Source organism: Octodon degus, unplaced genomic scaffold (assembly GCF_000260255.1).
Source record: "Octodon degus isolate 3935 unplaced genomic scaffold, OctDeg1.0 scaffold00003, whole genome shotgun sequence".
NCBI classification, from domain to species: Eukaryota; Metazoa; Chordata; class Mammalia; order Rodentia; family Octodontidae; genus Octodon; species Octodon degus.
In genome coordinates this window covers 23,610,748-23,630,704 of record NW_004524579.1, presented here as the reverse complement: position 1 = coordinate 23,630,704, position 19,957 = coordinate 23,610,748, and the positions used below count along the sequence as shown (strand labels likewise).

The following is a 19,957-nucleotide window of genomic DNA, read 5'->3' as shown; positions in this document are numbered from 1 at the left end:
CACACTCACCGGACCTGGGCTAGGACTGGGTCTGGGGGTTCCCGGAAGTCGGCAGAAATTCCTACTCGGTGGGAGGGGTGGGGGGGGTAGGGCGGAGTGGTGGGGGGCGGCCCGAGGGGGTGGGAGAGGGTCCGGCCCACACTGCGCCTGGGCTGGGACTGGTCCCGCCAGCGCTGGGTAGCAGGAAGCTCTCCACACACTCACCGGACCTGGGCTAGGACTGGGTCTGGGGCCTGGTTTGGGTTTTACAGAACTGGAGCTGGCTCACTCTCCTCCCTAGCCTTGGCCTGCTGCGTGGCTGCTGGTGGGAGCGTGGCCACGCTCAAACTGCCACGGCCCCTCTATAGTCTGCCTCTGCCATGCAGAGTCATGGGGTATCTGCGCAAGTCCAAACCCTCAAGAGCTGCTACAGTGTCTGCTGCCACAGGCCGATGAGCAAGGCCACCCAGACCAGGTCTGAATGTGCCTGTGACAGTCACCGTGGATTGAGATGAAGCCTGTCTGTCTATTGTCACCACTCACAGGCATAAAGTGTCCCTTTCAATGCACAAGTTGGACAAGTACTTGCTCTACAAGAGAAGGGTTCACGTCTGTGAGCACAGCTCTCACAGACCCTCAAAGCTTTCACTTCCACAGGCCCATTGTGCTCAGAAAAGCACCCTTCCAGAACATTCGATTTACTAACATTGACTTTACCCTTGAATGTGGTTCTGTTCAGCCCATGCTGCTTTCTTCTGGGCCTGGGCCTTGTTTCCTGGCTGCCTTACGGACCTGCCTGCATCTGTGCGTGCACACATTCATCCGCTGACCAGATGCTTGCAGAAGCCACCTGGTGCAGGCACAGTGAAGACACTGGGAAGCCACGGTGAGCAGGGGACACAGCCCCTGCTTTCACAGAGCTCGCCGCTGGGGGTGGCCGAGAGGGGATAACAAGTAAGCCGACACTTACAAGACAGTGCTCACAGGAAACCAGGCCGATGCTGAGATCAACCCATTAACTTGAGGCCTCTTGATGGGCTGCAGTGGGCCCCAATGGAAGGAAGAAGACCACATGTGTTACCTGTAAGAGGACTTCTGGGCAATCCGAGAGGACAAACCATTCAACTCCCCCAAGCACAGTAGAAAGGGAGTACTCCAAATTAGGAGCAGAACTTTCCTTCCTGACTTGAGGCAGGAGGACCCTGTGGCCTATTCACTATTTCATCTGAAAGTGCAGACAACAATATAGACAAAGGGGGAATCATGGGTAAGGCAGATGGAGGTGTGGTTGGGTGCTCCCCTAATTGTGATGGGCTTCCCCAGGGTCCCGGGCTCTTGGCTCACAGTGTCACTAATCTATGACTCGGTAACGTAGCTGCTTTGTGGGCCACCTGAGTGGCTGTGAAGTAGAGCAATCTTCCTGGCTGCTTGCAGAAGCCCGCAGTCTCGGGGAGATGGAAGCAGAGAGAAAGAGAAGCCTCCAGTAAGAACCTGCCTGCTGCGTAAGGCGATCAGCGGTCATGAATAATGGAGAGAAATGAAACCCTCTGAGCCTCGGGAGCTCGGCCCATTCTGGGGCTCTGGGGTTCTTGGGAGAACCTGGGCCCTGAGTGCTGTTCAGGTCCTTGTGAGGGGGGCAGCTAAGGGGAGTTTCTGGATGAGGGGCCCACCTCATCCCCCGGACTGGCCTGGAGAGATCCCTGTGGCTCCCTTGCTATGAGGCCAGGTGGGAAATAGAGGCTGAGGTCCCAGGGCCACCTGGGAGAGTCTCAGTGAAGGAAGGGGAGGGAGTGGAAGGGGAGAGGTGGAGAAGGAGGAGGATGGTGTGTCTCGTCCTCATAAATAAGCCACAAGGCCCAAGGAAAACCCCAGGGCAAGTGCAGAACAGGAGAGGGTGACAGGAGAGGGCACAGGGACAGGAGGGCAAAGCAAAAGTACTGAGGTCAGCTCAGGGGCCAGAGAGGAGAAAGAACAGGGCTCTGGGACAGGGTCACAGAGAAGACGAGTCACTCTGGCTTCGGGCTTTGCAGCTCAGGAAGCGTGAGCCACGGGAGCAAGGAGGCGTGTGGAGGTAGGCCCATAAACCCACGAGTGCAGGGAAGGGACATCTGGCAAAATGATGCCCCAGAAGAAGAAGAAGAGGAAGAAAGACATTGACTTCCTTGGCCTATATGAGGAGGAGCTACTGAACTATGCCTCAGAGGATGACGAGGACGAGCTGCAGCACGAGTACTATAAGGCCAAGGGTATGTGGTCCTCCTGGGGGGGTGGGGGTGGAGGGCACGTGGCTGCTCACATCTCTCCCTTGCTCTGGGAAGTGACTCCAAGAGCTCAGCCCACTGGTTATCGCACATGCCAGGAAGCAGGGTCGGCAGCGTGCCTGGGCCCCTTGGGGTGGGGCATGAGGCAATTTGCTCTCAAAGTTCTGGAGGACAGAAGAGACCAGAAGAACCATAGTGCGCCAGTCCCCAGCTCCTGAACATCCCAGGAACAGAGCTCCAGCATGTCCTCCTCAGATGTGGTCTCTATCAGAGCACTTGAGTGAGTGGCTTGGTCTCTGCAGGGATGTCGTGGGAAGGAAGCCCAACCCTTCATCCCATGCCCTGTGTGGGGTGGAGGCTGCTGCCCACCCAGCTGAGGGAAAGAGGGAGTGCTTTGATGATTTGATTCTTAATGGTTCTACTGCTATATGCAAATCTGAGTGCCAAGCTTGTCACCTCAGCCACCCTGCAGTGACAATCATAGTGAAGGCCTGCTTTACTTGTCTGTAGTTCTCATCGTCCAGTCCTTGGCCCAGGCCTGGGCTCGGACAAGATGGGCTTAGGTATGGTACCATATAGGCTGTGGCTTAGGCAGAACCCCTCCTCAGATGTGATGAGTTGGGCATTTCTGGGTTGTGGAGGAAGCGTTTAGGCCCACTGAACCTGGCTGCATTGCCCTGGCACACACTCTCCAGACTCTGATTGGCTGGGCATTGGCATCCTGGGAAGACACCCCCAGCTCCCGGAACAAGGTTTACCAGCTCACGTGGCTGCTAGTGAGTGCATTCCAGACCCTCTCAGACAGCCTTCCTGTCCACTTCTGTTTAAGGCTCTGCATACTTTAGTGAGATGATATGGTCCTCTCCTTGTTCTCTTTGAAGCTCTTTCACAACCATCCGCATAGCTGATCCTCAAGATCCCTCAGAAGAGTCAAGCTAGGACTAATTAATCCCATTTCTCAGGTCAAGGCCCAAGTCTCAGAGATTAAGGGCTTGAGCAAGGTCACAAGTGGGATAGAGGACAAGAATTTTAAATATCCTTCCCCAAGGCGGGCTCTTCATTTCATCTCATGCTGGTCCCAAATAGAGCCATGTACTGTGCACCAGGCATATGACTAAGAGTTTTACTCACATTACCCAATTTCATCTTCCCAACAATGCAATGAGGCAGGTTGGCTTATCAAAGTTAAGATCCATGGACACCAAAGGGTTAAGCAACTTGCTTAAAATCAAGCAGCTAGACCTTCAAGATAGCTCAGGGGACTAAGTGCCTGCTTAGGTAAGTGCAGGAATGGGGTTCGATCCCCAGCACCACATGCCATGCCAGCCCTGCACCCAGTCATGCTGAGCTGGTGACTGAGTCCCTGTGTGGTGGTGCACACCTGTAACCCCAGCAATGGGGAGGCTGAAAACAGGAAGATCTCTGAGTCTGAGCTGCATGTTGAGATCCCTGTACCAAATACATTAAAAAAGAAAAGAAAAGAAATTAAAAGAAAAGAAAAGAAAAGAAAAGAAAAGAAAAGATCAAACAGCCACTCAGTGGCAGAGTTATAATTTACAACTAGACAGTTTGGCTCTTGTACCACCAAGTCTACGTCAAGCTGGGACGGTGCCACATTACCACTTCCAAGAGACTCTCCAGCCCCGTTCAATGCCCTGGGGGAAAATGTATTTGATACTAATGGTAACTACATGCTGAGCTCCAGTGGCATTGTAATGGTTGTCCTCTTAGTTCTAGAAGAATCATCTCCACTCTCTTTGAACTTTGGGATCTCCTGTAGGATTTTATGGAGAGTCTTATAGAACATGAGGAAGGCATGGAGATCAACTGAGGGGTCCCTTCTCTGATCCTTGAGCCATGCTTGCTATACTCGAGTTCACTGTCAGTCAGAGGGAGGGCAGCTGACCCCAATGCATGGTCTTCCTGAGGCAGGACTATGATGGGAAGATGCTGACTTAGACTAGGGCTTGGCTGCTGAAGGACACCAGAGGCCATCTGCACAAGCTGCCAGCCCTGGGAGCATCTCACCAGCATCCCAGCCAGGGACACTATTCCCAGGGAAACCAGCCTCCAGGGAATGTTGTTAATGAAAATGATAACAAGGATATGAAGGTGGTGGTGGTGGTGATTACAATGTGATGGTGACGTAATGGGTAGTGATGACAATCCCTTAGGGATTGTGTATTTTTCATTCAACAGTAGAAGAGTGTTAGAAAGAAGTACAGAAATGGAAATGCCAGGTTGATGAGTATAAGCAATGAAACCTTTGTTTTATTTGACTTAATCTTTATCAAAAATCCTTCAAGGAAGAAATTACTATCACTTCTGAGATGAGGAGATTGAAGTTTAGTAAGAGTCAACTGAAATCACATCGCCAGTAATGGTAGAATTGGGATTCACATCGTCATCTAGTTTTATTTTCCTTATTCATTTTACTGATTATTTCATTCATTCATTGATTCACTGCAGATATTCATTCATCCAGGCAAGTGTAGGTTGAGCAAAGGCTCTATGCTAATAGTAACATTAGTGTCCTCTCTTCTGGAGTCAAGTACTATTTTGTGTTTTCCACAAGATATCTGACTCCCAAAGATAATTTTTTTGATGCATTTAATTGTTACAGGGTCTCACTACGTAGCTTGGACACATAGTGATCCTCCTGTTTTTCAGCATCCCCAGTGCTGGGATTACAGGCATACACAACTATGCCCAGACTCTGTGTCCAGCTCAGCCCACCCTTGGGGCAGGGCTGGCACAGCATGTGGTGCAGGGGATCGAACCCTGGTCCCTGCACTTGCCTAAACTTGCCTAAGCAGGTGCTTTAGTCCACTGAGCTATCTTGCCAGCCCCTAATTTTTTTTAATTGAGAAATAATGTATATACAGAACAAAACTCATAAAGGTACAGAGTGATGAATTTTTAAGTGTAGGCATCTTGAAATAATCATGATTCCAATTAGGATACAAAATAATTCCAGCTCCCCAAAAGCTTCTTTTTATTCCTTCTCTCCCTAATTTATTACCATAGATGAGTTTTTCTGTCTTTGAACTTCATAAGAATTAGCATATAGTTTTCATGTCTATCTTCTCTTTCACTCAGTGTTACATCTGAAAGACTTATCTATGTTGTGACACATTAGATTGTTCTTTTTTACTGTTGTGCTGCATTTTATAAATACATCACTATTTATTTAACCAATCCTCTGTTGATAGGAATTTGAGATATTTTTAGTTTTAGTTTACTACACATCTTTGGATGGACATATGCACTCATTTTTCTAAGATTTATAATTGGAAATTGGGGGTTGACCAAACAGCTCAGCAGATTAAAGTGCCTGCAAGCAGGTGCAGGGGCCGGGGGTTCAATCCCCAGGCCTGTCATGCCAGCCCCGCCCCTGGGATGCACTGAAACAGCAATTGAGACTGGGCATGGTGGTGCACGCCTGTAATCCCAGCTCTTGGGAGGCTGTAAACAGGTGGATCACTATGAGTCCAATCTAGTAGTGAGACCCTGAACACCCTGTAGACCCTTCACTAAAAAACCCAAAAATAAATAAATAGATAAATAAATAAATAAATTTAAATATATATAATTTGAAATAGGACTCTGGGCCACAAGGTGAACATATGTCCACCTACCAGTGCTTGTCCACCTAGGCGCACCATCGCACGTGAGGGTGCCGGTAGCTCCACATTCCTGCCCATCCTTGGTATCCTCCGGCTTGGTAATTTCAACCACTCCAGTGGGGATATGTACTATCTTACTATAATTTTAATTTGTGTTTCCCTGAAGAATAATTGCACCAAGCACTTCTCCCTCTGGCTTTTGGCCTTTGATGACATATCTGTTTAAATCTTTGTTCCACTTTCCAACTTTATTGAAGTACAATTTACTTACAGTAAGTGCATCTATTTTAAATGTCTTGTTCGATTAGTGTTATACTATGTGACCACTAGCAAATCAATATATATATCACATTAGGGAATCCAACGGCTCCTTGGATCCCTTCCTAGAAAATTCCCCTACTCCTAACCCAGGCAGCCACTGTTCTGCTTTCTCTCTTTTTTTTTTGGCAGAACCGGGGATTGAACTCAGGTCCCTACGCTTGCCAGGGAAGTGCTTATTCCACTGAGCCATCTCCCCAGCCCCCCTGCTTTCTCTTAAAAGCCCTATTTTTGCTTAAATAGAGCTTCTTATAAATGATATTATTAAGGTGTAGTGGTTTTTGTTTGAGTTTTTTCAGCATCATGTGCTTGAGATCCATCCAGTGGTATGTGTCAGTAGTTTATTCCCTTGTTTGCTGAGTAGTAGTCCCTTGTAGGACCCATCACGGGCTGTTCATCCATTCACCTGCTGATGCACATTTAGATTATTTCCAGTTTGGGTCTGTTAGAAGTCAAACTATTATGAACGTTGTGTTCATAGGGCTTTGTGTGGACATGCAGTCTCATTTCCTCTGGGTCAGTAATTGAAAGAGGAATTGTTGGATGTCATGTATGTATAAGCTTATCCTTTGAAGAAGTGTTTGCCTGGTTGAAAATTATATGATCTCTCTTTTTTATTTGTGTGAATTCTTTATGTCTTCTGGGTATTGGTCCCTTATAAGCCAAATATGCATTCCAAATATCATAGTCTGTGGTTCACTTTTTTAATCTTTAGACAGTTGAATTATAGTTTCGTCCAATGGGTTCATTACTTTATGGCTGGTGTGTGACTTATGCATCTTTGTGCCTCTGAATCAGCTACTAAGGTAGCTTTCTGATCCCTCTCCTGGAACACAGACTCTCCTTTTCTACAAATCAACCATATGTGAGCATCTGTACCTTCTCGCATGTGACATGGTTCCAAACTTCCTATCAGGCTGGTCATTATTTTGTGGACATTGGGTTTGGAAATGCCCATATGTGTATACAAGTCATGTGGGAAACACTCAGGTCCCTGACAGGCAGGCGGAGGTTGTTTGTAAACCAAGCTTGCTGTGGAGTAGACCATGAAAGATCGCCAGGGATTTAGCTCAGTGGCACAGCGCCTGCCTGGCAGGTATAAGGTCCTGAGTTTCCTAGTAGGAAAAAAAAATGATCAACACTCTGGTTGTCATGGGAGTCACACACAAGAACTCCTTCCCCTCACTCCTACTTTCAGTGCCCCTCAAGGTTCATTAGAACAAGGGACATCAGAACGTACACTCACCCCCATACACTATTGCTCTGGGTCATCATAGGCAGGGAGGACCAGGGTAGCATCAGAGGGCTCCTGAAGCAATTCTGAAATATGTGTGAATCACACATACATTTTTGAGCTACCAAGGGAACAAGCTCTTAGTTCCTGGAGCTGAAATGCATAAACAGCAATAGTTCAAGGCAAGAAAGGCTGTTTATTACGTAGCTTCTGTGTGCCAGGGCCTTCACATACATCCTCAGAACAGCTCTGCAAACCAGGGTTATTGTAAGAGTCACAGGAAAGATGCTATTTTCCACTCACCTTGTTCCTAATTGGAGGAGCCATCCAGGGGCTGCCCTGAGATTGCAGCAGCGCAGAAGTACAGCACTTGGCTGCAGCCCACACCAGCTAATGGGCCTGCTGTGGGATCGTGCACCACAGGCCTAGCATACAGGAATTAGGTGTCTGTATTTCCCTTTCCCCACCTCGCAGCTTTGCCATTTGTACCTGAGATAGACCCCCTTTGTGGAATAGTCTCTGAACTGATGGGCTTGAATAATAAATATCTAAACCCGAGCTACCCTGCCAGTCAACAAGGCCTTGCTGGGGAGCTCCAACATAGCCTACAAGTTTGGGGACCTGTTTTGAAAAGATTGAAAGGAAGAAGAGTAATAGTTTTCCCTCAATAATCAACAGTTTGCCTCCATGCCCGAACAATGTGTGCAAAACCCCTAGCTCAGGGCTAGACACAAAGGAAGCCATCAGTGAATATTGTTTATAACCACAGTTACCAAGCAATGTGGTGGACATCTTTCAAATGCCTTCAATGTCTCATACTCCTTCTCCATGTTTTGCTGTGCACCTGTGGATGTCCCCTTGCCAGGGAGTCACTTTCTTTCCCTCAGCCTCCTCTGCTGCACATAGGTGTGGTAGGCTCCCTGCACTGGCTGCTGCATAACACAGTGGCTTGTCTCCCCTACTCACACACACTGATGCCTTATCTGCCAAAAGAATGTCTGGTGCTATAGGGAAGGCTTTAGTTTTACAGCAAGGGCTGTGGTGGGCTTGGTCCTGGCTTGGAAGAGGTAGTAGAATTTCCAGTGTCCTTCATGCATGGGAATCCCCCCGTGGGGCTGGCAGGAGCTCTGGCATCTTCATGCCCATGTGAGATTCTGGGTTCTCAGCCTGCAACATTTTCTCCTTTCTTCCTTCAGTGTACGAGGTGGTCACGGCCACAGGTGATGTTCGCGGTGCAGGAACAGACGCCAATGTCTTCATCACAATTTTCGGAGAGAACGGGCTGTCTCCCAAGCTCCACCTCACCAGCAAGTGAGTATCGTCCTGGCCTTGTGGGGATCTGAAGCATTAGTCTGGGTTGGTTAAGTTCTGGAAACTAGCATGGTCTACTGCTCTCAGAAGGCACATCTGCCTCTGAGTCTCTTAAGTGGTAATGGGCCCCTGACAACGGATCATGCATCAACCAGGGATTTCCTGACAAATTGCCTGTCAACCTCCCTTAGCTTCTCTTTTATTTTGTGAACAGTAATGTCAAATTTAGATCTCCCAATAATTCACACAACCTGCCCCTCAGAGTGGGTAAGCAAACACTCAGGACCAAGTAACCTGTGTCTAAGTCCAGTTTTACACTTAGTTCCGTGTAACTTTGACCAAATGTCATTGTGTCCAAGGTCGTGGTTTCTCTTTAGCCATCATGGGAGAAGGAATGTTGGCAAGATCTTGTGCCTGATGAAGCCATGAACCTAAAATGCTCCATCTCTACCCTGAGGTCTCACGTGGACCTGACTGAGAGTTTTGCCCTCTCCCATGATATATGGATCATGTGTTTGTGTGCTTGAGTCTCTGATTACAATATGTAACCCATGCATTCCACTTTGCAAACCCTTAAAGGCCAGGACTGTTTTTTCTGTGGTCCTCTCCCCCTTGCACACATGCAAGCACACATGAACATACAGCAAATCTCAAGCCTATTTTAAGAGAATCACAAAATTGCATAAATGGCGAGGGGCTTAGATGGTCTAGTCCACTGGTTTTCAGTTGTGTTTTGTGGAAGGGACTTGAGCTGCAGATTCTGGACCAACCATACTGCCATCTTTAAGGGCAGCTTGTCTCGTCCACTTAGTTTCTGGGTAAGATGCTTTTTTTTTTTTTTTTTTTTGGTGGAAGTGGGGATTGAACTCAGGCCCTTGCACTTGCTAGGCAAGAGCTTATTCTATTGAGCTATCTCCCCAGCCCCGCTGGGTAAGATTCTATCCAAGCAGAAAGTTCCCCAACCAACTGATCTAATCTAACCTTTTAGTGGGCAAACTAAGGCCTAGAGAGAGGAACTGAGTGGCTCAGAGTAGTGAAACTTTTTGATGGGGAAACTGGTTCTTGGTGTAGATCTCTTAATGGACCACATGGCCCTGTGGCCCTAGGGTGGGTGGGAAGTGTTCTTGAGGTCCACGGGGATCTAGGTTGTGCTCTCTGGATTTTACAGTTTGGCACTTCTGGGGATGGTAGATGACACTATAGAGAGATGAGATTTCAGGCCAGGGGGCTCTGTGCCTCACAGCGTGACCAGGCCTATGACACAAGCTTGCCCTACACTGAGCCACAGCGTCAATGCAGCAGCGTTGGGGGAATGTAATGTGCTGTTTTATCCATTTCCACAGAACAGGGTACCTGCCTTCTTGTACCACTCACACTGCGTGTGACTCGCTTGTGGAAGTGTTTCTCTCCAAAGATGTGGGCACGGTAAAGGGAATACATGAAATACCCATCCTCTTTGCCATGTATCCTCTCCAGAGTACACCAAGGAAGATGCTGCCAACAAAGGGGCAGGGACCGGCAGGTTCCCGGGGTGCTCAACCAGCTTCATAAACAAAAAGGACCCCTTTCTCATTTTGTGTTGGGTCCTCACTGTCCTCCCTCCTGTGCATCCAGTATCTTGATTTCTCCTCTTCTCTTCTCACTTTTTAAAACAGCCTCTCAGGGAGGGCTGGGTGTCGCTATTATAATGTGGCATGAATGTGAGTCCCTACCCTAACAAAGGTATTTCAGTAAAAAGAAATAAAGCACAAGTAAGCTGGCAAGTGTGCTGGCAGCAGATTCTAAAGACAGAAATCAACATCCTTCAGTGACCCAGTAACCACTCGGAATCCGGGACGTTGCAGGTGGGAGGTCTGCCCATTCAGCATCTGTGCCATGCTCCACATTGGGCAGCAGGAGCGTGACTTGTCTGGAATCTGGCGAGGGCTGTGCAACGAGGTAGATGGAGCTTCAGGATGAGGACCAAAGGAATTTCTACCGAGGCCTTCAGCATTTATTCTGGTTCTTTTTAAATAGTCATAGTTAAATACTTATGGTGTGGAGTGGCTAGAGTGAGATGTCGGGGGAGAGGGGAGACACAGTCTGGGTCTTCAGTGGTGAAAAGTCCCCAGACAAGAGAGGGACAAGAAGAGGGCCCTTTGTACAAGAGGAGATGTGCATAAGAGAATGGAAGTCGAGAGGTGCCTGCAGTCTGCACAAGGAGGCCTGACTGCTAGCGCGGGGCTGTGGAGAGCGGTAGAGAGAAGCACACTGGGGAGAGCAGGAGAGTGCAGATTGGAGAAGGCCTTGCTTGAAAGCTGGTAGGGGGATTTCAACTTAAATGGTGGCCAAGATTGCTCAAGTGAGCACCATAAATGGGAAAGGAGGAGGCTAGAGTCTGCCTGGAGCAAAAGCTGAGGAAAAAAGTGTGCCAAGAAAAGTACACAGACATGGTCCCAGTCACCTAAGACTCTCCAGGCAGGATGGGAACCATAGGTCTGACAGGGAGTGTGCCTTGGTATTCTGGGGTGCCCATGCGACCTGGACACAGATGGCGGGGGGCCACTGTGCTGTGAGATACAGACGCATTAGCTGAGGTTATTGCTGCTCCCCGCAATTCCGAGGGTCCCATAGTCTCACATCAGTCTGTCTGCTGTTTCCTCCCCTCCCACCCCAACTTACCGTGTCAGTTGGACAGAGCTTCTTCACACACACACACACACACACACACACACACACACACACACACACACCTTTTGACACAAAAATGCAAACAACATAAAATGTAATATTACACCCTGAGTCTTAAAACTCAGCCATCCCTGTCCTCGCAATTTCTCCTGACTTTTTCCTCTGCATTCTCCATGGCCTCAGACAAATCTCTTAACTTTTTCTTCCTCTTTCACTGTTCCATCTCACCCCAGCTCCTACTTGTTCCTGTGCCTTTTCTCCTGTACTCAGGGCTTCATTATTCACGTCACTTTATTATCCAAATGGCTAAGCAGAGTTTTTTTTTCCCTGAATACAAAGCAATTTCACCTCCAAGAATTTTGCTGTCTCACTCCTGTTGAAGTTTCTCAGAGAAAGCCCCAATGCTAGTTCTGGTTCCCTTCTTTGACTACACCCCATGCAAGATCACAAGTTCAGGATATGGCAAAAGGATGGAATCTCATGTATCTTCTGGAACACGGTTCTCCAGGCTGAGAACTCACCATTTGGGAGGGTTGCAGAATGCTTGGCATTTTAGCCTGATGGTCAGCTAAAATGCCCATGCAGCTGGCCAAGCCTGTCCCTCCAGGCTGGGCCCTCCTGCATGCTGTGGCGTGGGCCGGGGCTGTACGCTGCCATAGCCTTGATCTGAGGCTGGACCAGAGCCCTAGGGACTCCCAGTCTCTCATAGGAAACCTGAAATGTCTTTATTGTTAATATTTCCTCTGACCACGGATTCTGCTAGCTCCACCCAGGTCCATTTTTAGAGACTCATTGGCACATCCATTTGGACTTCCTGGAAATGGGCATTTTGGATTTGACCCCAGAATGTGAGATTTGGGGGATTATCCCAGCCTCTTCCCAGCAAGGAAGTCAGAGGAGCCTCTCTGTAGCTCTTTCTCTGACAGAAAGAAAAAGGGAGAGGGAGAGGGAGAAAGACCAGGGGTAGGGGAGCGAGCCAGGCAGCCCCTGGTTGAGGAGAGGCTTCTCTGCCTCCCAAGGAGAGGATGGACTACATTCAGGAGCACTGGAAGCCTGCCTTACGTCCAGTTCTCTCTAGGGTCTCAGCCCCTTCTGCCTGGGCTCTGCTTGCCGGCAAGTGCTGCCTCCCCGGTCTCCCTGCTTCTACATCCCCTGCCAGCACCCTCCTCCCTTGACTATGGTTGCTTATTTAACCAAAATGCTGGAGTGCTCTGTGGGTGCGGGGCTTCCCTCTGCTGAGGGCAGCTGTCAGAACTTCCCTTCTGGAGCTCTGGAGAGAGGGAAGCACAAACCCAGCTGCTTTTCTTCAAGTCATACCTTGTCTTTGGCTAAAACTGGGGACACCTACCTGCTTCCCCTCCTCCCAGCACCAAGGGTTCCCCAAGTTCCAAGCACTCTAAGAAGACAACACTCAGCAACTCTCAAACCTTCCTAAGATATTCATCTCTGGAAGCATGAGGGCCAGGATGGGGTGGGGATGCTGACGAAATGTGAAATTATGCTTTTTATTTTACAATTTAAAAGCAACACAGGTTTCTTTTGGAAATTTGAAACAATATAGACAAGAACAAACTGCCAACATTCCGTCACAGTCTTAGCATCTATTTTTCTATAAATCCTCCCACTCTATTTTTTGAATGGAAGTGGTATCCTGTTTGTATTGATTGTTCTGTTCATATATTCCATTTGAACATGTTTTTCCTTTTAAGCCTACATCATAAACCTATTTGTTTCACTAAATACTCTAATACTATTTTTAATGTCCATAAAATATTCAATCATTGCTTCCCAAGGTGACTATGCCTTATATTTATTTGATACAGAGACTCGTCTATTTATTCTAAAAACCAGTTTTCTTATATATTGAACAAAAATATCATTCATTCATTTCTATGTTTCTCATTCCCAAAATCCTGACGTGCAGAACTGGTGTCCACGTGTCATTCAAGTCACTGAACAGCCCCCGTGACTCTGAACCAAAACCTGAAGTGCGTCGCTGCCCTCCCTTTCATTGGATCTCTACATTAGCCAGCTAGCACGAGTGCTGGCTTGGTTCCATTTCTCCTTTCAAAGGAGGACCCTTTAAGTTTCTTTTCTCAGGAAAGAGATCTGCTGGCAGTTCATGAAGGAGACTTCCTATTTTCTTTGCACATCCTCAAGCAATAACTGACAACATTCACCATTTTTCTTATGCCAAAGATGGAGTAGAGACTGTGCTGAGCGCTGCCTGAGTGCCTCCAGGGTGAGACCAACCCGCTCAGGCCAAGGCTGCAAGCTCAGCAGTCTCCTTTGCCCTCCAATAAACTCACACGTTTTTGCCATTTTCCTCCTCACTTCTGTGTCCAGACTGCACACGTGGGGCCTCTTCCTGGGCAGTGCTGCCTCGGTGCATATTTTCATGAGCTCTGCTCTGCTTTAGGAGGGTCTGGGCTCTTTCTCATGATACGCTACTTAAGGAAGCTTCTCTCTGGTGAAGATTGTTCATTACAGGTGGTTTGATTGCACAGTTCCAGCTGCTGGGCTCTACAAAGACTTAAAGACCTTTTTGTTACTGACCTTGTCACCTTGGTCAGATGGCCCTTTACCTCTCCCTTTATTTTGATTTTTTTTTCTTTTTCAGTTCCAGGGATTGAACTCAGGACTCTGCACTTGCCAGGCAAGTGCTTATTCTACTGAGCTATCTCCCCAGCCCCTCCCCCTTTATTTTGAAACAATTACTGACTACCATTAATAATAGGCTTGCACTGACCTTCTGTTGGATACTTGAGGCAAATAAACTTAAAGATTTATTTTGGCTCACAGTTTTGGAGTTTTGGGCCCTAGACTTTAAGGTCTGTGGTGAAGCGGCACATTGTGGCAAGAGCAGTGGTAGAGAAAGCTGCTCACCTCCTGGCAGCCAGAAGCAAAGAGTAAAAAAGGAGTGGACCAGGCTTCCAGAATCCCTTTCAAAGTCACAACCCAGATGGCATAACTTCCTCCTACTAGTCCACACCTTTTGGTGTGGTGCTAGAGGTTGAACTCAGTGTCTCACGCTCTATCACTGAGCTATTCCCAGGGTCGTGGGCCCCATTTCTTAAAGCTTCCACCACTGCCCAGTGGGGTGAAGAGTGGGGATCAAGCCTCTAACTTTACAGGCTTTTGGTAAAGAGCCAGACCACAGCACAGACATATGTCTTCTGTGATTATTTTTCCTGTACTGTGTGCTGGTCCCAGGAGCCCTGGCCAATAGCCCTGAGGAAGGTCGATGCTCTCAGACCCAGTTGTAGGGCAGAAAGAATTCCTAACAGGCCTGGGATCCAGTGGTAGAAGTACTGGCCAACAAAGAAGATGGAGAAGATGTTGACATGAGCATCAGGCTTCTACTCCTAGAAGATTCTGAGCAAGGTGACTCCAGCCCTCCTGTGTCTAAGCTGGTTGAATCTAGGATGCTCTGGGTTCTGGATTTACACTTGGTGCTGCAGTGGTGAACATCTCATGTGTACTTTGCTCTGTTCATGCATGTGCAAGATGTCAGATATCCATTTTCCTCACTTCCCCGCTTCCCCCGTTGGGGTGGAGTGTTCACCTTTTCACTGAAATGTCAGAACCATGGGTTGCTACCCAAGGTCTGCATCCACTTGGGACTTCCATTGCAGATCTTCCTAGAAAGAACAAGGCAGGCACTGGGGAGAGACAAGGGGGCCTGAAGACCCCAGGGCATCGAGACATTCATCATATTCCTTCCCTTCGCTCTCTCCTAACCTGAAGCAACCACCAACATGGCATCATGCCTGGAGAGGCACATTCCGGTCCCAGTTCTCCCACCAACTAGCTTACTTATTCATCTATAAAACAGAGATATTGCTCACTGTTCTTGCCTTAGAGACTTAGGACAAGGATCAAATGAACCTGGGTGCAAGGGCAAGGAATGATGCTAACCATCCTTGCCTTCTTCCTCAGACTCAGATCTATGTGCATGTGTCTTCCTGGGAGTGGGAGGATGGACCAAGAGGAGGACGCAGCCCTTGGCCCTGCTGCTGCTCCTGTGAAGCAAGTCTGATCTACACTAATGGGCACATGTTCATTGCAGGAGTGAATCTGCCTTTGAGAAGGCCAATGTTGATGTGTTCCGGGTAAGAACCAACAATGTGGGCCTCATCTATAAAATCAGGTGAGAAGCAAGCCCCTGCCCAGGGTGGGAGTGGAGATGAGCACAAATACACTGGGACCTGATTTTACTATTGATACTTTCTGGGCATTGATTACTCTCTAGATGCCATCTGCCAAAGATCCAGAGCTTTCCCTCCCATCCAACATCATAATGCCCTGAACTTCTCAATTACAACAGAATTCACTTCTTGCAATAAGGCAATCTGAGACAATTTTTCACAAATTTAAGACACATACTCTGATAGGCACTATACTTCAGTGGCTAGGAGCAAGACTCAGTCCAGATTGCCTGGATTCAAGTGGTTGCTTTGCTATTTGTTAGCTGTAAGAATTGGAGTGGTTTACTTTTCCAAGCCTTAGGCTCTTTCTCTAATAATGGTGCCTTATCTGTTATAATTCTAGGATCCAAGAACAATAATAGTATACAGTCAGAACTCAGCAAGTGTCATGTTGCAAGATGCCTTAGGAGACAAAGAGCTCCTGATCAAATATTTTTTCTCTAGAGGAGTTTTTGTGAATGCAAGTGTAAGGCTAATTCTATTAGCTTGGTTACAGATGAGGAGCTTTCAGTAGCTCCCCTTCTCCTCCTAGCCCCTATTAACCACCTTTACCCCCTATCCATAAGAATGTTATGGCCATATGTGGTCTGATTTCTCTAGACTAGGGATTGAACAGTGACCAAATATGATCTCATCTCAGTCTTGTTTTTTCTTCTTCCTGCTAGAAAATTTAGTACTATGAATGGTTGTTGCTACAGAAATAAGAGTTTTATGAGAATCCTGGACACTGATTGTATACAAGAAATGGGGCTACAAGCAGGGAAGAAGCTCTTGCAGGGAGGCACTGGGAAGGGTGTTGGTGTGTGAGGAAAGGCAACCACTAGCTGAAAAGTCCTACAAGCTTCCAGGAGAGGGGTGCATTCCTGCAATGAAAGAACCCTGTATGTAGCTGTGTCACCTTTACTTTGTGTTGAGTGCTGTGTTGAGCTGAAGTTGACCCACTAAGACTGGCATCGGTAAGGCCTCACTCTTTTAGGTGGGGATGAGGTGTTCCATGTGATGTGAGGTCATTCAGAGCCATGTTCTGGAGAAGAAACTAGACAAAGTGCTACACTGAGTGGTAGAAGGTGGAGGTAGGCTCGAGGAGTCTGAATCAGTGCTATTTCTAGGTACACGTGAATACTGGACTCGAAATGTGGCTAATCCACATCAAGATGGATGTTGGATACATACAACATGCAACAGACTTTTGAAGACTTAGTTCTAGAAAAAGACTAAAAAATCCTGTTAATAGACTTTATGTGATTATATGTTTAAATGAAAAGTGAAATGAAATGCAATATATTATTAAAAGTAATTCCACCAGTTTTTTGTATCTCTTTAAATGTAGCTACTAGAAAAATCTTGAAGGTATATCTGCAGCTTGAATATGCTGCTCACATTGTGCTTCTGTGGCAGCCGTAGTCTTGATGACTGTGCAGGATTCTCTGGGTGGTGGGAATAAAGGTCACAAATTACAGATCACTGTTAGTTGTGGAAGACATGAAGAAAGGACACCTAGCAACAGGAAGGGAAGACTGAGCCCCAAGCAACAAGGAATGCCTTGTAAACCAGATGATTAGTTTCTTCTGTCTCGGTGAACTTTCAGATGCAGCTTGACTCAGATGGGCTTCAGAGAGTGGTACACACACAGCTTGGGCCAGAGTGGGATGAGGGAGTGATGCGTGCAGAGGTCAAAGTTAGAAAGCAGCACTGATCAGATGACCTGGAAGATAGTTCTCTTGCAAGCCTTAGGGACCCCAAACTTTGCATGAAAGAAAATATTTTCTTGCAGGCCATATAACAAGGTAACCATCATTAGTGTGTGTATCTACCTTACATGGTATCCCCATTTTGTGGATGAGGAGGTTATAACAACAACAAAAAAAAATGATTGAATTTCTCTTTGGAATAAACTCTGGGTATTGCAGTAAGGAGGGGGTGCCATCTTGGTTCTGCCAGTGAGAATGTGGGTATTGGCTTCTGCTCCAGGATTGAGCATGACAACACAGGCTTGAATGCCAGCTGGTACCTGGACCGTGTGATCGTGACTGACATGAAGAGGCCTCATCTCCGTTACTACTTCAACTGCACCAACTGGCTGAGCAAGATAGAAGGTGACCGCCAATGGTGTCGTGACCTGATGGCTAGCTTCAACCCCATGGACATGCCCAGAGGTCAGTGGTTAGGCTGGCCTGCCCACCACCCATCATTGCCTGGGTTGGCCTCATTCAAGCTTCTGTCTTATACTGGACACTCTCATCTCCCTTTGCCACCCCCACCCATGATCTTCCTATTGGCTGGGGCCTGGTGAAGCCACATCTCTATGGCTAGCTTGTGGCCTTCCAATAGCAAGCCCTTGTGTTCAGAGGCTTGGGAGACAGGGGACATAAGAGGTGTGGGAGGCATGGAGGAGGGCCAGGCCAGGCCTGGGGAACATCCTGTGTTCTCAGTGATTCTTGTTATAGGCACTTACAGAAGTGCCTCTGGGACTGAGGCAACCATCCACATCTCCTAATCTTTCTTTTTCTTATGATGCCCAAGGAAGGTGAATTGTAGCTAGGGCCTGGTGGATAGGTGCCAGAACCCACAGCTTCCTAAGGCCCATCATGCTGTTTTCTGACTCCTCCTTGTTCAGTGAGGGACAATATAACTTACTGTAGTAGTATCTTTGCCCCACAGGCCTTATATGAGGTCATTTTGGCTCCACAGGGATACAGAGAGCCAGGAGAACAAAGTCTATAAAAACACACGCTGTGTCTTTGGCCCTTTTCTGGATCCCTTTGTCCCTTTCCTAAATCCTGCTCTGACCTCTCCCCAACACTGCTCAGATTTTCCCCCAAACAGGGCAATGGTGCCTTCACACAGGTGCCATTGTCAGTCATGGGCTGCTGCAAGGAAAGAGACTTTGGGGCCAGGGAAGAGAACCAGCCTTGCCACAGTGACTTGACAGAACAGGAGAAGGCCAGCATGCTTGCTGGCTCATTCCCTCCAGCATCTACCCTAGTGGCTTCCAAATCCTAACCTCTCTGGCAAGCCAGCTGGGCAAAAGTAAACATATCCTTTGTAAAACAGGCTGCAGCTCTCAATTTCTTCGTCTGATTTTCTACCTCTCAGCCAACTTCGAACACTTGAATTGTTCTTCTGGGTCCCTATCATAATAACTTGCAGCTTCGTTGATTCCTTTAAAGAATGTCATTGAGTTTTTCCCTTATTACAAAAGCTAAATTTCATCATTGCATAAAGATATAAGCATGCATAGAAAGGAATTCCTGTAAGTCCATCGCTTGGATGCACAATACCAATGACATTTTTGTTCACCCCTATCTAGCCTTTTCTATTGCATTTATATTTTGCAGTAATGGGATGCCATAAACGTTCTGTTTTACAGCATGTTTACTTACTTCTGTGCCATTGTTAAATTTTACTCAACATTCTTACTACCAATTATTGTACATTACCCTGGAATCTCTTATTGGTGTACATATATATTGTTTCTCTTCTAAATTTTTTTCTGTAATAAACAACACACCTAAAACTTTGTAAACCTCCATAATTCCTTCTTTAAAATAAATTCTAAAGTAAAATTTTTAAGTCAAATAGAATGCACATGGTTGAGGCTTCTTATGGGCACTTCCCATTGGCTTTATTTTTTTATTTTTTCCCATAATTTTATTGATAAACAAATAGCAATGAGACAGTTTCAAAGTAAATTGGTAGGACAGTTTCAATAATTAACACATTGCATACATTCCTCCCAGTGGTTAATTGCTGTACAAGATGCGAACATGATATCCTATTTACAAACACCATTAGAACAAATGGTAAACAACCTTGAAGCAAGACAGTCCCACATTATTCCTTTTCCTGTCTCTTGCTTTCATTCACCACCTCCTTCTTCTTGAACAACCATCTACCTGAGAGACATCATAGCAGCAACTGTCATGTCATGACAAGCCGCCCATATTCAGAAGACTAGAATGACAGGCACTCCAAGCATGAAACTACTATTACAAATTACCATCTGCAGTGCAGTTGCTCAGTTCACAGGTATCAGTATATATAGTTAGTCAAGGTAAGAATCTTTCCAATTTACTGCTAGATTAAAAAATCTTCTAAAGATTCTCAGGATCATTGCCTTGCCTATCTTCTACAAATAACTGTATGGCTTAACTTATTCAGGTTTCCTAGCTCTTCTCCTTTCCCTCTCTTGGTTAGTTAGTCTTTGAGATTCTGCTTTCCTTTTACTTGTACTATACCTTTGTATTTATATTTCTTCTTTTGAGTTTTTATACAAGGGAGACTATACGATATTTACACATGTGTGTCTGGTTTATTTCACTTATGAGTATATGTTCAAGTGGCATCCAC

At 46.8% G+C, this 19,957-nt stretch overlaps 1 protein-coding gene across 2 annotated transcripts in view; it reads left to right on the top strand.

Annotated features, from left to right (window-relative positions):
• Positions 1-2,095: 2,095 nt before the first annotated feature.
• Loxhd1 (lipoxygenase homology domains 1) overlaps positions 2,096-19,957 on the top strand; it is a 175,933-nt gene continuing 158,071 nt past the window's right edge. For both annotated transcript variants that reach the window (XM_004623623.1, XM_004623622.1), the window contains exons 1-4: positions 2,096-2,225; positions 8,615-8,729; positions 15,469-15,549; positions 17,579-17,763. In XM_004623623.1, coding sequence (XP_004623680.1) covers positions 2,096-2,225; positions 8,615-8,729; positions 15,469-15,549; positions 17,579-17,763 — 511 coding nt within the window. The remainder of the gene's footprint in view (positions 2,226-8,614; positions 8,730-15,468; positions 15,550-17,578; positions 17,764-19,957) is intronic.